At 34.1% G+C, this 14,953-nt stretch overlaps 2 protein-coding genes across 2 annotated transcripts in view; one reads left to right on the forward strand and one right to left on the reverse strand.

Moving 5' to 3' along the window:
* snx25 (sorting nexin 25) overlaps nt 1–3,868 on the forward strand; it is a 58,592-nt gene extending 54,724 nt beyond the window's left edge. Inside the window, exons 18-19 of the mRNA XM_067393396.1 lie at nt 205–305; nt 3,101–3,868. Of these exons, the coding sequence (XP_067249497.1) occupies nt 205–305; nt 3,101–3,166 (167 nt within the window). The 3' untranslated portion in view covers nt 3,167–3,868. The remainder of the gene's footprint in view (nt 1–204; nt 306–3,100) is intronic.
* A 140-nt stretch (nt 3,869–4,008) lies between these two features.
* On the reverse strand, nt 4,009–14,618 carry lrp2bp (LRP2 binding protein). Its single transcript, XM_067393444.1, has 8 exons — nt 14,410–14,618; nt 14,205–14,311; nt 11,193–11,306; nt 8,904–9,046; nt 8,688–8,793; nt 7,002–7,225; nt 6,746–6,911; nt 4,009–4,178 (listed from the first exon to the last, which is right to left on the reverse strand). Exons 1-8 carry the CDS (start codon nt 14,498–14,500, stop codon nt 4,113–4,115), a joined length of 1,017 nt encoding a protein of 338 aa, XP_067249545.1. The 5' UTR covers nt 14,501–14,618; the 3' UTR covers nt 4,009–4,112.
* Nucleotides 14,619–14,953: the final 335 nt, after the last annotated feature.

Here is a 14,953-nt window from a genome sequence, read left to right on the forward strand (position 1 = left end):
ATGCGAAGCTGTTAATATAAAAGGTTTCGTGGCAGTTTCTGCCTGCGTGGTGCTTTTTAATTAGAGCGGGACACTTAAAACACACTCCAGAGAGAGCAATTACAGCAGGCGCTCTGAACAGAGACTCAGCAGCATTAAAGCTGCACAATTCAATCTTTCTGAGACTGTGGAATATGATCAAAAAAGGTTGTTCTTGTCGTTCAGATGCACTTCAGAATCTGGTGGGGCAGCAGAATGCCAGATACGGGATCATCAAGATCTTTAATGCACTTCAGGAGACCAGAGCCAACAGACATCTTCTCTACGTGAGTCGCCCTGCATTAACCCTGCTGCTGTTTATTTATATCTCAGGCTTTCACTCTGTCAGCTGACGCTCTCATTTCTGCTTTCTGAAAACACACATTTGGGTTTAAAACGGAGAACGAACCTGTCGAGCTTTATTCACAGTTCATTTGAGGACCAGATGAAGATTGAGCTTGTTTACTTTCTTAATTAAAGTCTCTTGTTTTTGCACACAATTCATCAGTGCACGTTACTCAGAGGAAATGTATTGTGTTAACTTTCTCTGCCTCTGAAACAACTTTTCTACTAATAAAGGACATGTGGGTAGGGAAAATTTTTATTTTAATAATTTTAGTATATTTTATGTTTTATATATATATATATATATATATATATATATATATATATATATATATATATATATATATATATATATATATATATATATATATATATATATATATATATATATATATATATATATATATATATATTATATATATATTATATATATTATATATATATTATATATATATAATATATATATATATATATAATATATATATATATATATATATATATATATATATATATATATATATATATTATATATATAATATAGGGGTGTAACGGTACACAAAACTCACGGTTCGGTACGTACCTCGGTTTTGAAGTCACGGTTCAGTACAGTTTTCGGTACAGCAGGTGGAGAGAAAACTAAACATAAAATTGCTTTTTTTTATTATTAAACAGAGGTTTACTGAACAAATTGTGTTTTTGTCTTTAAATATATTAAATTAAATTAAAACTAAAAGTTTCTTAAGGATAAAAAAATGATCTCTGCTAATGCTATAAATGTAGGAGCCCTAACTTGAAAGAAGCCCAAACTATTAGCCTAAATTCAATTGCTTTTTATTTTTAGATAAAATAATCAACACTCAAATAACAAATTGTATGCAAACCTGTAAGCTGCACCTAAGGCAGTTTTTGCATTAACTTCTAAATGTTTTTACTCCAATTCGTTGTTGAAATATAATCATTTCTACACAGTGGCGTTATTTTAACATCAGATTTATTTAAACATACATTAAATAGCCTAATCAGGATATCACTAAAAGATTAAGTAAAATAATGAATATATTGGCTAATATAGTGCATATATTAAGCGAAAGAGTTCATTGCTCTAGCGAACTAACAAGCTGTGAACACTGAATGGCTTTTCTGAGGTAAATGCATCATGACATATTGTTGAATACGGACGCTTTCATTGATGTCTTTCCACCGTTGAAACACTGAATGAGCGATTACATGAGATATGACCGTTTCAGTAAGTTGTACTGAATCTTGCAACATACCTTCAGATGTTCTTTCATGTTTATTCTGTAACTAGTATTAAGGAGGAAGAGATGAACACATTCACTTGCGCTCCGCGCTCGCGCTGCCGGTTGAACTGAGGCGCCTGTACAGTGATCTGTCACCCCACATCAAAGCACGTCAAAATGGCATTTTCTGTTTAAACTTCATGATTTCGTGGACAGAATTTGAAGGATGACACTTTGTTTCTTATTTTCTTATATTTAACAAAACGCAGAGCTTATTGCGGTTATTGGTGTTGAATATTGGTTGCAATGTAATGCTTCGGTACACACGTGCACCGTACCGAAAGCCCTGTACCGAAACGGTTCGGTACAAATACGTGTACCGTTACACCCCTAATATAATATCTTAAAATATACTTGCAATAAATTACTATTTATATGACTTTTATACGACTATTAAAATAAAGAAAATTGTAAGTTTATTACAAATAATATAAATATACATAAATCTCAAAAAAGGCTTAAAATATATATATTTAAAAGAACAGCATTAATCTGAAATAGAAAGCTTTTGTAACATTATATACACTACTGTTCAAAAGTTTGAGGTCGGTAAGAATTTTTTTTTTTACAGAAATAATTAATATTTTCATTCAGCAAGGATGCATTAAATTGATCAAAAGTGACAGTAAAAACATTTGTTACAAAAGATTCTATTTTAAGTAAATTCTGTTCTTTTGAACTTTCTATTCATCAAATAATCCTGAAAAAATGTTACACAACTGTTTTCAGCATTGAAAATAATCATAAATGTTTCTTGATCCTTGATTTCTGAAGGATCATGTGACACTGAAGACTGGAGTAATGATGCTGAAAATTCAGCTTTGATCACTGGATATAAATTACACTTTACTATATATTCACATAGAAAACAGCTGATTTAAATTCTAATAATATTTCACAATATTACTGTTTTGCATTTTTAATCAAACATATCTTTGCAATGGAGAAAATGACGGGGATGTTTACTTTTGGTAGCCTACGTTTTCATTGTAATGTCACATTTTTAAGTTAAATTCATTGCACATGGTGTTTCATAAATCCACATATATAGTTTACTCCTGGTATAGACTGAATATGTTTTCAAATGTTGAGCTTTAATATAAAAGCAACATAACTGCTATGATCCAGTTTTCCAGGGTTCTCCAGATCTGGAGCCAGTTGCATAAACAGTTTAAACTAGTCGTACAAGTTACTCATCATTTTCAGTCAGATTTTTTTCTTCTGTCAGTTACATAAAAAAGTAGATTGGCCTAATTTGATAGCGAAAATTAAGACTGATTACCCCTAACTAGATCTTGAGATGCTGTCTTAACATAATGGCTGTGTTCATGCGACTGGGTCTAGGTTTCATTAAATGATACTGTAGCGCCATCTAATGGTGGAATGAAGAAGAGAGATGATTCATGTATTGATGAGTTTTCTCTCTTTGTGTTTAGATCTTGTTGGAGATGCTCCTTAAAGAACTCTATCCTGAGCTGAGCGTCGACGCCGTACAGGCCTGAACGTCATCAGAGGCTCGTGATGTTTCCCTCTAATGTGCTGGAAGGATCTTTTATTTCTGAACCACTTGACTCTGTAGTGCTGGATCTAGAAGCGTCAGGCTTCTTGAGCGACATGAATATATGTTTGTGTTTTAATCTGTTCTTGTGTTTTTGGAGGAACAGGCCCGGTCCACTGCCAGCTGTCATATTCCGCTTTTCTCTCTTTTGTTTTCTTCTGGGGGTTTTGCTCTGTAATGTGAATAACAGTGGAGTGAGTGTAAAAAGAAGAAGCCAGTCCTCTGTAAACTCCCTACATATTATTGTGACCATTATGAAGGCTTTTAATCGTGCAATATGTCATGTACAGTTATTGTGAAGGTTCTGTTTGTGATATTATTATTATTATTGTTATTATTATAGAATTTTATTTTTACCAAAAATAGGCTAGAGCATTTATAAGCAATAAATTGCAAAAGAAGATCTGTCATGTGTCATGTCTTTAATAAAATATTAAATGCATTCATTAAAATGCAATTCCTATCTTGAACTTGAATACAATTTGTTAGTTTACATTTCTAAATTATACTAATTTTTTTGTTGTTGTTGCTTTCTTCTTTTTTGACTTATTTTTTTTGTGTCAAAAAGTCAAAAATACCCTGTTGATGTAATTATACCTGTAATGATTTCAAAGAAAAAATCTAAAAAGTAGTTATGTGGTAGTTTTAACATATTTTCTGGTTTATAATGTTCATTAAAAAATATGTTTGAAAACTCTTTGAAAATAATTTGTGTACACACATATTCAAGGAAATAAAATTGACTTGAATATAAAGATTATATTTATAAGAAGTTGGCACATTTTAAACTAGATTTTTGCAAGATTTTCCTTTGTATCATCATTATATCACATTGAAATCATACTAAACTTCAGTGAGATTAAATGAGTGATTATTGTTGCACGTGTGATTCATATCCTGCCGTGTACGACGTCCATTTGTAACTCCTGACAGATCTCCGGATCGATCCTGGCAGCCTGATGGAAGGGAAATGAGAGAAATCAGACAACTATCTAAGGTACCACTACCTCTGAATGTCACATCTTCTATTCTATAGTCAGCTTTATTTCTATAGTGCTTTATACAGTACAGATTGTTTCAAAGCAACTCTTTCTTATTGTAATTGTGTTTATATTCCCCAATTAAATTTTTTTATCGTAATTGCGAGATCAAATCCAACAATTTTGACTTTTTCATTGCAATTGCACAATTCAGACTTTATCATAATTGCAATTTTTATATCCCACAATTCAGATTTTTTATCATAATTGCGAGTTTATATCCCGCAATTGTAATTTATCGTAATTGTGAGTTTATATCCCACAATTCTGACTTTATTGCAATTGCGCAATTCAGACTTTATCATAATTGCGAGTTTATATCTCACAATTCTGACTTTTTATTGCAATTGTGCAATTCAGACTGTATCGTAATTGCGATTTTATATCCCACATTTCTGACTTTTTATCGTAACTTTGTTTATATCCCACAATTCAGACTTTATCACAAGTTTATTTCTCAGAATTCTGACTTTATAAATTGCAATTCTGACTCACTATTGTGAGTTTATATCCCACAATTCTGACCTTTTTATTGCAATTGTAAAATTCTAACTTTTTTTCAATCATAATTGCGAGTTTATATTCTGCGATTATGACTTCTTTTGCAGAATTGTGAGAGATAAACTTGTATTTGCTATTTAAGAGTTTAAATCCCTACAATTCTGACTTTTTAATCGTAATTGTGTTTATATTCCACAATTCAGACTTTTTATCGTAATTGTGAGTTTATATCCCACAATTCTGACTTTTTATCATAATTGTGAGTTTATATCCCGCAATTCAGACTTTTTACTGTAATTATGAGTTTATATCCCACAATTCTGACTTTATTGCAATTGCGCAATTCAGACTTTATCATAATTGCGAGTTTATATCCTGCAATTCAGACTTTATCATAATTGCGAGTTTATATCCTGCAATTCAGACTTTATCGTAATTGTGAGTTTATATCCCACATTTCTGACTTTTTATCATAATTGTGAGTTTATATCCCGCAATTCTGACTTTTTATCATAATTGTGAGTTTATATCCCGCAATTCAGACTTTTTATCGTAATTATGTTTATATCCCGCAATTCAGACTTTTTTATTGCAATTGCGCAATTCAGACTTTATCGTAATTGCCAGATTCAATCCCACAATTTTGACTTTATCGTAATTGCGAGTTTGTATCCCGAAATTGTAATTTATCGTAATTGTGAGTTTATATCCCACAATTCTGACTTTATTGCAATTGCGCAATTCAGACTTTATCATAATTGCGAGTTTATATCCTGCAATTCAGACTTTATCATAATTGCGAGTTTATATCCTGCAATTCAGACTTTATCGTAATTGTGAGTTTATATCCCACATTTCTGACTTTATCACAAGTTTATTTCTCAGAATTCTGACTTTATAAATTGCAATTCTGACTCACTATTGTGAGTTTATATCCCACAATTCTGACCTTTTTATTGCAATTGTAAAATTCTAACTTTTTTCAATCATAATTGCGATTATGACTTTTTTTGCAGAATTGTGAGAGATAAACTTGTATTTGCTATTTAAGAGTTTAAATCCCTACAATTCTGACTTTTTAATTGTAATTAATTGTGTAATTAATTTTTAATTGTGTTTATATTCCACAATTCGGACTTTTTTAATTGCAATTGCGCAATTCAGACTTTATCATAATTGCGAGTTTATATCCCGCAATTCAGACTTTTTATCGTAATTGTGAGTTTATATCCCACAATTCTGACTTTATTATAATTGTGAGTTTATATCCCGCAATTCAGACTTTTTATCGTAATTATGTTTATATCCCGCAATTCAGACTTTTTTATTGCAATTGCGCAATTCAGACTTTATCGTAATTGTGAGTTTATATCCCACAATTCTGACTTTTTATCATAATTATGTTTATATCCCACAATTCTGACTTTTTTATTGCAATTGCACAATTCAGACTTTATCATAATTGCGAGTTTATATCCCACAATTCTGACATTTTTATTGCAATTGTAAAATTCTAACTTTTTTCAATCATAATTGCAAGTTTATATCCTGCAATTCTGACTTGTTTTTTGCAGAATTGTGAGAGATAAACTTGTATTTGCTATTTAAAAAGTGGGAATTGCGAAATAAAAAGTCACAATTTTATTTAAAAAAAGTATTCTGTGGCAGAAACAAACTTCCATAAATAACTGTCAATTATGAAACAAATACAGAAGACTGAATTGAAATGAATAATGACATCATCATTATTCAGCTCAGTTTGGTTCATGCTTCAAATTTGGTTCATGTGGTGTCAGTGCAGTCAAATTGAAGTGCCCAAACCCCAAATAAGCAAGCCCCAAACTTTCCCCACATCGCTTCTCAGCAGCAGTGCATTTTACAGGTCTAACATCTGTGCAGAAGAATTGAGTGTCTATTTACACTTACTGCCATTTGCAATACTGTAAATAGTATCTATCGCTGCTGCCACATTATAACAGTACCTGTGTGAAGTAGCTTTTTGCTCTGTCTCTGTTCTGCAGGACGCCTCGGCCCAAATGAAGGCAGCGGGCGTAGTAAAACATGGCTATAGCGATGCCCTTCCTGATGAACTCCTCCAGACAGCCCGTGTGCCGCGCTATGGCACTGATGTCCTCGTATGTGCACACTCTGAGAGTCCAACCAAACTAGTTTTAACATGCAAAATAAAACAGAACAGTGTTCTCTATAATACCTCAGTTTCTGAATGATGCATTGCACCTTTCTCCCAGGGCGGCTGCTCTGGAGTAGAGCTTGCGGTGGTAGTAGCAGGCCGTCAGGTGGCCTTGAGCGTAGACGTTCCCTCTCTCCGCCGCATCCTTCAGGCAGAACAGAGCCGCGTCTGGGTCCTTCTGCACTCCGTGACCGAACAGATACATGACGCCCAGAGCGCCCTGAGACTCCAGACTGCCGTTCCCACACGCCTCCGAGTGCCAGGAGAACGCCTGATGGACACACACGGTCAGTTTTACTGAAGACACAGACATTTAAATGTGCATTAGATTTCCCTGGACGATGATTTCAGAAATGACTGCATGAACTGAGAGATACGCTACTGTTCAAAAGTGTAAGGTCTGGAAGAAGAAATTAATACTTTTATTCAGCAAGGAATAAAAATGTTTCTGGATCATCAAATCATATTAGAATGATTTCTGAAGGATCATGTGACACTGAAGACTGGAGTAATGATGCTGAAAATTCAGCTTTGATCACTGGATATAAATTACACTTTACTATATATTCACATAGAAAACTACGGAAGAGCATTAGGGTCAAGCAATAATAATAAAAATAAAAATAAATTATCTTGATTAAAGTCATTATAATGTGAATAATTTCTCAAAATTTAACAAGTTTTTTTTTTTTACTTTATTCTCAATTTAATGAGTTTATTCTCATTTTATGTATCTCAAAACATGACTCTATTCTCGAATTTTAATGAATTTATTCTCAACATTGTATTTTGATTTTTTTCCCCCTGAAATTTAAGGAGTTTAATCGCGAATTATAATAAATTTAATCTCGAGATTGTTTTATTTTTTGTATTATTGTTTGGCCCTAATCCTCTTCTGTAGAAAACAGTTCTTTTAAACTGTAATAATATTTCACAATATTACTGTTTTTACTGCATTTGATCAAATAAATTCAGAAATTGACTTAAAAAGTCACATAAAAATTCATAATTATGACATGCTAAGTCATATTTATGAGATGAAAAGTCAAAACTATGACATAATAAGTGATAATTAAGGTAAAAATGTAGTTACTCCAATATGATCAAATGTATCATATTGGAGTTTTTGGAGAACCGTAAACCACTGGAGGCTGATTTTACAGTGATTTTACTACGCTAACATCTCTTTTCTGAAACAAGCATGTAAAAGTGTCCTCTACAAAGCACACAGATATTTAAGGAGTCATGATATTTATTTAAAAAATGCATAAAATAATGATTAAGATGTGGACACTTGCATGTTTCAAAAGAAATAAACTATTGCTTTTGTAAATCGTAATTATGATTTGTGCTTGGATGGCTAATTCACTGTGGGTATTTGCTATGGGTTTTCAGAAGCAGTTTGTGAATTAAGGAGTAGAATAAAGTCTGTGGTCATCATTACTTTTAAAATGCAAATCGCTACATGCAGACTACAGCGGTTGTAGCACATAAACTCAGATCTTTGTGTATTTGTAGCTTATTAAGCAGTTTGTTAGCAACAAAACATGAACGTCTGCTTCAGTAATGCCAACCACAGACCGTATTTTACTAAATCACAAACTACTATGTGAAAATCCCATTAGAGATTCCCAAAGGAACCCAGTGCTAATCCTCTCTAGTTTCACGACTACAAACGGAGCAGGTAAACACTTCAGATGGAGATGCATGATGGTTGTCAGTGATATCAGGACCTTTCTGAGGTCGAGGCTCTCCGGTCTGCAGTACAACATGCCCAGAGACGACTGCGCTTCCACACTAGCGTTCGGGTCCCCATCATCAGCTGCCAGGAGCCAAAGCCTGTGAGAAACACACACCAGGACTGTGTGTGAAATCACATACTACCACTTCACATACTTGTTCTTCTTATTTTCATGCACAGATGTGTGTTTTGTCTGATTGTTTCTCACCGCTCTGCTTCAGCGCTGGACGCCTGGACACCATAACCCTCCAGATACGCCCGGCCCAGGTTATACAGTGCCGCGTGTCTGACAGAGCCCACCTCAGAGGAATCCCAGAATGCAACTCTTCTCATGTACTCAATTGCTTTGCCCTGTTAAAGTTTGTAGTTTTCATATGGACAGTGAGATTGTAATAGAGTGCATTAGTGCCAGTGTTGGTTCTGGTGTCATGAGAAATCGAGTCCTCCCCAGGCATCTGGTCTCCTTTAGGACCCAGGTGGTAATGCCTGATCAAAAGTTGTTATCATGTCTTGACTAATTATAATCTATTTCACTATTGTATGATGTTTATCACATTAAGTGCACAAACAACATGCTTGAAATATAAAATGAATGCCTGTGTATTGCATGATAAAACAAACTGGAAACACAACTATGCCTGAAAATGTTTTTTTTTTTATAAGGATTGTTGAAACATATGTAATGTGGTATAGAATCTTACTATTGAATTTTTTAATAAATTAATTATCATGCTAAGTACATAAAAGCATTCATTTGAAACACGTAATTGGGAACTGTATTGGAAGCAAAAACATACCTAATATAATCAGTGCTGACAATTCTGCGGTTTTCCCGAGGAATCGGGCTACTTTTACACTGTTGCTGCGGGTTGTTTTTCATGTCCGCGGGTTGAATTGACCCCAAATAACGTGATATTTAGTCCCTGGAATGTGAATTTTACCATGGAATGCCATTGGGCTAGTTTTGAGGAGCAATTGGGCGGGTTTCTTTGTGAAAACCTGGCAACCCTGAATCTAAGCTAAGCTAGCAGGCTAATCAGGTAGATGTATGCTATGCTAGTACATAAGCTAACTAAAAAACTGTAAGAACGAGAAATGTTTGATTTCACAACCTATAGTTTCAGTTCTACACTAGTTAATGAACCATGTCATTTAAAAGACATTAATGTTCATTATAACGCATTTTAAACGATAAATCATAATGTGATTTTGCATTAATTATAATTAAGTTCTACAAATACTACTATCTATTTAAAGTCTGTTGAACCAGTGGGACAGTGTTGCCAAGTCTGTGGTTTTCCCGCGGAATAGGGCTACTTTAACACTGTTGACGCGGGTTGTTTTTCAATTCAATTCACATTTATTTGTATAGCGCTTTTCACAATACATGTCGTTTCAAAGCAGCTTTGCAGAGAATGCATGTCAACATTACAATTTAGAGAATCTGGTATCGGAGGTGACTGTCCAATGTATGTAATTTCAGAAATGTGCATATATATTATCATGCAGTTAGGTAATAATGTAATAATTTAGGCAATTTAATTTACAATCACAGTTAGCACTGTTTTTCATGTCAGCGGGTTGAATCGACCCAAAATAACGTGATATTTAGTCCTTGGAATGCGAATTTTACCAGGGGAGCTCTACCAAAAACACCAATTTTACCGCGCGGAAAGTGATTTTTACCATGGGACCCCCCTGAAATGTGATTGAACTAGTTTTGGGAAGGAATTGGGCGGGTTTTATTGTGAAAACCTGGCAACCCTGCAATGGGATCACTCGATACCCGATTCCTCAGGGTACTCGATTTCACACCACACTGGAAGTATTTTTTCCATTCATTTCTCCCATTGGGATTTTGAAATAGTCTTTGGTTTGGTTCATGGTTTATAATGATTTAACAATCAGCTACGAGGAGAATCACAACATTACAAACTTTGATTTGAAGAAAAAAATTGTTTGAAAATTCGACAGAAAGACAAAGATACGCGACTGTGAGGGAGAAATATAAAACTACTCATTCAAAAATATTGATTAAATGAATAAAAACAATGTATTTTAAGTTTATTGCAAAATATGCAAAATATTATATAAACGTTTCAGTATTTTGAGAGCGTAGGGAGCACGATGTGGGCGGAGCTAAAGCGCTCTTTTGGTGCCCGTTGCTTTTTTCGAATCTCTGATTGGTGTAATTTTCTGGACAGCATCATGGGTAATGTAGTTTATCACGGATTCCGCTATTAAACGCGATTATTTTACAAAATAAGATGAAATAAAGTGGCCTGACAGCTTCAACAGAAGCAAATACCATTAAATAACCTCGTCTTTAAAGGTTTATGAGTTTTAGTTCAAAATCAATTTCCCTGTGGAGAAAATGAATAGAGTTTTTACTTCCAGAACCCAAAGGAAACTTTAGTTGCTTTTGCAGGCATTTGGAAATGTGTAAGCCTATTATTACTGTGGATCTGAGAGATATAAATAGCAAGAAGGTCCTCACAAGGTCTTCTTTGGTTCCAAGGCCATCGTAATAAATGACAGCCAGCTGATAGAGAGCTTGAGGATCTTCATCTTTAATGCCATCAAAGATGATCTTTGCTTCTGCGTAGCGGCCCTGCAGAACAACAGAGTCATGGATCAATCTACTGTCTGAAACGTGCAGAGTAAATGAGAGAGACTTTAAAGGATTAGTTCACTTTCAAATTAAAATTAATTTACTCACCCCCATGTCATCCAAGATGTTCATGTCCTTCTCTCTTCAGTGGAAAAGAAATTAAGGTTTTTGATGAAAACATTCCAGGATTATTCTCCTTATAGTGGACTTTAATGGAGCCCAAATGGTTGAAGGTCAAAATTACAGTAACAGTGCAGCTTCAAAGAGCTCTACATGATCCCAGACGAGGAATAAGAGTCTTATCTAGAGAAACGATCGGCCATTTTCTAAAAAAAATTAACATTTTATACATTTTAACCATAAATGCTCATCTTGAACTAGCTCTCTTCTTCTTCTCTATTTGAGTTCCAGCAGTTTAGACATTGCTAAGTGTATTACTGCCCTCCACAGGTCAAAGTTTGAACTAATTGTTATATACTTGCACTAACATATTGTACATGACAATTTAGTTCAAACTTTGACCTGTGGAGGGCAGTAATACACTTAGCAGTGTCTACACTGCTGGAATCCAAATAGAGAAGAAGAAGAGAGCTAGTTCAAGATGAGCATTTATGGTTAAAACTTTTGTTTTGTAGAAAATGAGCGATGGTTTCTCTAGATAAGACTCTTATTCCTCGTCTGGGATCACTGTAAACTAGGGGTGTTCGATTACAGGTTTTTTGGAGTCGACTGCGACTCCCGACTCCCACTTTTCGAGTCGATGGAATCGACTCCTCGACTCCATTTACTTTTTTTTATTTTTTTTATTGCAAACATTATAAAGATGACATTAATGATATACATTTATGTATATGGAATACAACATGTATCAACATTATATACAATGTCATCTGAACATACAGAACAAAAAAATGACATTTGCAAACAGAAAAAAGAGGAAAGAAAAATTAGTAGAGAAAAGAAAAAGAAAAAAAGGAGGGTAAGATTAATTTACATTTTAATTAAAGTATTCAAATTAAAATCATTACAAATTGAGGTTGTTCTTCTTGCTTTCTTATTTACAGAGGATGAAATAGTGTTAAGGTCTCGACTCCATTTACTGTACATCAAAACAGGGTCATAAATAAGCCGAGATGGCAGTCCTTACACACAAAGCCTTAAAATCACCTCATTAAAACAACACACATTTAGCAAGACTGTCCAAATTAGTCCAATTTAGAGATGATTGATGAGTAGCCTATCAATGTTGCTAATTGCAGATACCTAATTTTACAGAGAGAAAAGTCACGAAAAACATCTCTGGTCGAATATTATGTCAGCATTAAATAAACGAGAAAGCAGGGATTCTTTAACGAATTCATCTCATTATGGGCGCTAAACACACATGGTCTTAAAAGTGCTTGGACACGAGAATTAAAGATAATAAAATTAATACAACACATAAAAAAATGCATGTACACTTATTAATGTGTTTGTTGATGTGAGTTTTTAATTATTTTTATGTATGGTTAGTTTAATGAACACTGTTATTTATGGAAAATCAAATCTATATTTATTGCAATAGTATAAGCTACCATCAATACTAAAGCTGACACGGAGGTATGTATAATTACAAACTGAAGTCACTATGACTGTTATCTGTTTCTAAAGTAAGCTACATTAATGTATGTGACAAAGTTTCTGCGACAGCTCTCTGAAGCGATTCGTCAATGTCCGAATTCCTCGCTTCATTTCGTTCACTCCTTGCTTAGTGCACTTAACCAGAGACATTATGCACTTAACTGCCATGCATTATGTAGGCCAGGGATGGACAACTCCGGTCCTGGAGGGCCAGTGTCCAGCAGAGTTTAGCTCCAACCCTAATCAAACACACCTGAACCAGCTAATCCAAGGTCTTTAGGATTAGTAGAAAGTTATAGGCAAGTGAGTTTTTATCAGGGATGGAGATAAACTCTGCAGGACACTGGCCCTCCAGAACCGGAGTTGTCCATCCCTGATGTAGGCTATGGATTCGAGAATCAGAAAAGAAGTGAGAGAGCAACAGAGTCGACACTATATGGAGAAAAATCCTGGAATGTTTTCATCAAAAACCTTCATTTCTTTTCAGCTGAAGAAAGAAAGACATGAATATCTTGGATGACATGGAGGTGAGTAAATTATCAGGAAAATTTAATTAGAAAGTGAACTAATCCTTTAAAGGTTAGTTCACCCAAAAATGAAAATTCTATCATTTATTCCTCACCCTCATGCCGTTCCACACCCGTAAGACCTTCGTTGATCTTCAGAACACAAATTAAGATATTTTTGATGAAATCCGATGGCTCAGTGAGGCCTCCATAGCCAGCAATGACATTTCCTCTCTCAAGATCCATTAATGTACTAAAAACATATTTAAATCAGTTCATGTGAGTACAGTGGTTCAATATTAATATTATAAAGCGATGAGAATATTTTTGGTGCGTTATGAATCTTTTATGTCGAATCTTGATTCGGATCCGCTGAAATCACATGACTTTGGCGCTCCAAACCGCTGATTCGACACACTGATTCATAACGCTCTGAAGCTTCCTGAAGCAGTGTTTTGAAATCGGCCATCACTATATAAGTCGTTATTTTGTTTTTTGCCGCACCAAAAATATTCTCATCGCTTTATAATATTAATATTAAACCACTGTCCTCACATGAACTGATTTAAATATGTTTTTAGTACATTAATGGATCTTGAGAGAGGAAATGTCATTGCTCAGGCCTCAGTGAGCCATCGGATTTCAACTAAAATATCTTAATTTGTGTTCTGAAGATTAATGAAGGTCTTACGGGTGTGGAACGGCATGAGGGTGAGTAATAAATGACATTATTTTCATTTTTGGGTGAACTAACCTTTAAGGCATCAGTCACCTCCTCATAGTGGAGCTGTCCCAGCAGGAAGGTGGCTTGAGAATCTCCTCTTTCTGATTTCTCCTTAAGCAGAGTCACTGTCTTCTCCACTGATTCAGCACTGCTCTCTGCTTAAATGAAACACAATGGATATATATAGGCTTGTTTCTGTTAAATAAACTGCTAAAAGTTGTAATGCACATGGTCACGTGTTTGCTTGCATCACCTGATTGCGTCAACTCTTCTCTAATATCTTCATAAATCTCGGTTATTGTATTGAGAAACTTTGTGGTTTTCTCCAGTCCACTGCAGTCCATTTCCTCACTAAATCACTGCTTACAAACTAACTTTACTTTTACACTCAGCAGCGCTTTAATAAAAGTCATAATGCGTGTTATTTCGATGGTTTTCTCCGTCTGTAAATTTCCAAACAGATGAAGCGCGTGTTTGATAGTGGCGAAAAGTAAATAAAGCGCCATTGTTACCATGACAACAACTGGTGACCTCACACTTTAGCTTTTCGTTTCACTTAATTGCAGTTATTAATATAATATAATAAATTATATAATTATTTAATAATGTAAGTTTAAACAATTGCTCGTTTAGTGAATTAAAAGTAAAATTAGATTTTTTTCCCCTTTCGCCTAATATGTTAAAAAAAACAATAACAATGTATAATTTTCATGTTTTATTTTATATAGTTTTTTTATATAAATTATAGTACCATTTTTTTTATAATATTTTAGAACTTTAATTAACAGTAAATTAAC

This window comes from Chanodichthys erythropterus, chromosome 1 (assembly GCF_024489055.1).
Source record: "Chanodichthys erythropterus isolate Z2021 chromosome 1, ASM2448905v1, whole genome shotgun sequence".
NCBI lineage: Eukaryota > Metazoa > Chordata > Actinopteri > Cypriniformes > Xenocyprididae > Chanodichthys > Chanodichthys erythropterus.

Coding starts and splice junctions, on each gene's coding strand:
- lrp2bp (XM_067393444.1), bottom strand. CDS start 14,500: ATGGACTGCAGTGGACTGGAGAAAACCACAAAGTTTCTCAATACAATA. Junction 14,312..14,409: donor AGAAGAGTTGACGCAATCAG/GTGATGCAAGCA, acceptor TCATTTAAGCAG/AGAGCAGTGCTGAATCAGTG. Junction 4,179..6,745: donor CAAAAAGCTACTTCACACAG/GTACTGTTATAA, acceptor CCCTTCCATCAG/GCTGCCAGGATCGATCCGGA.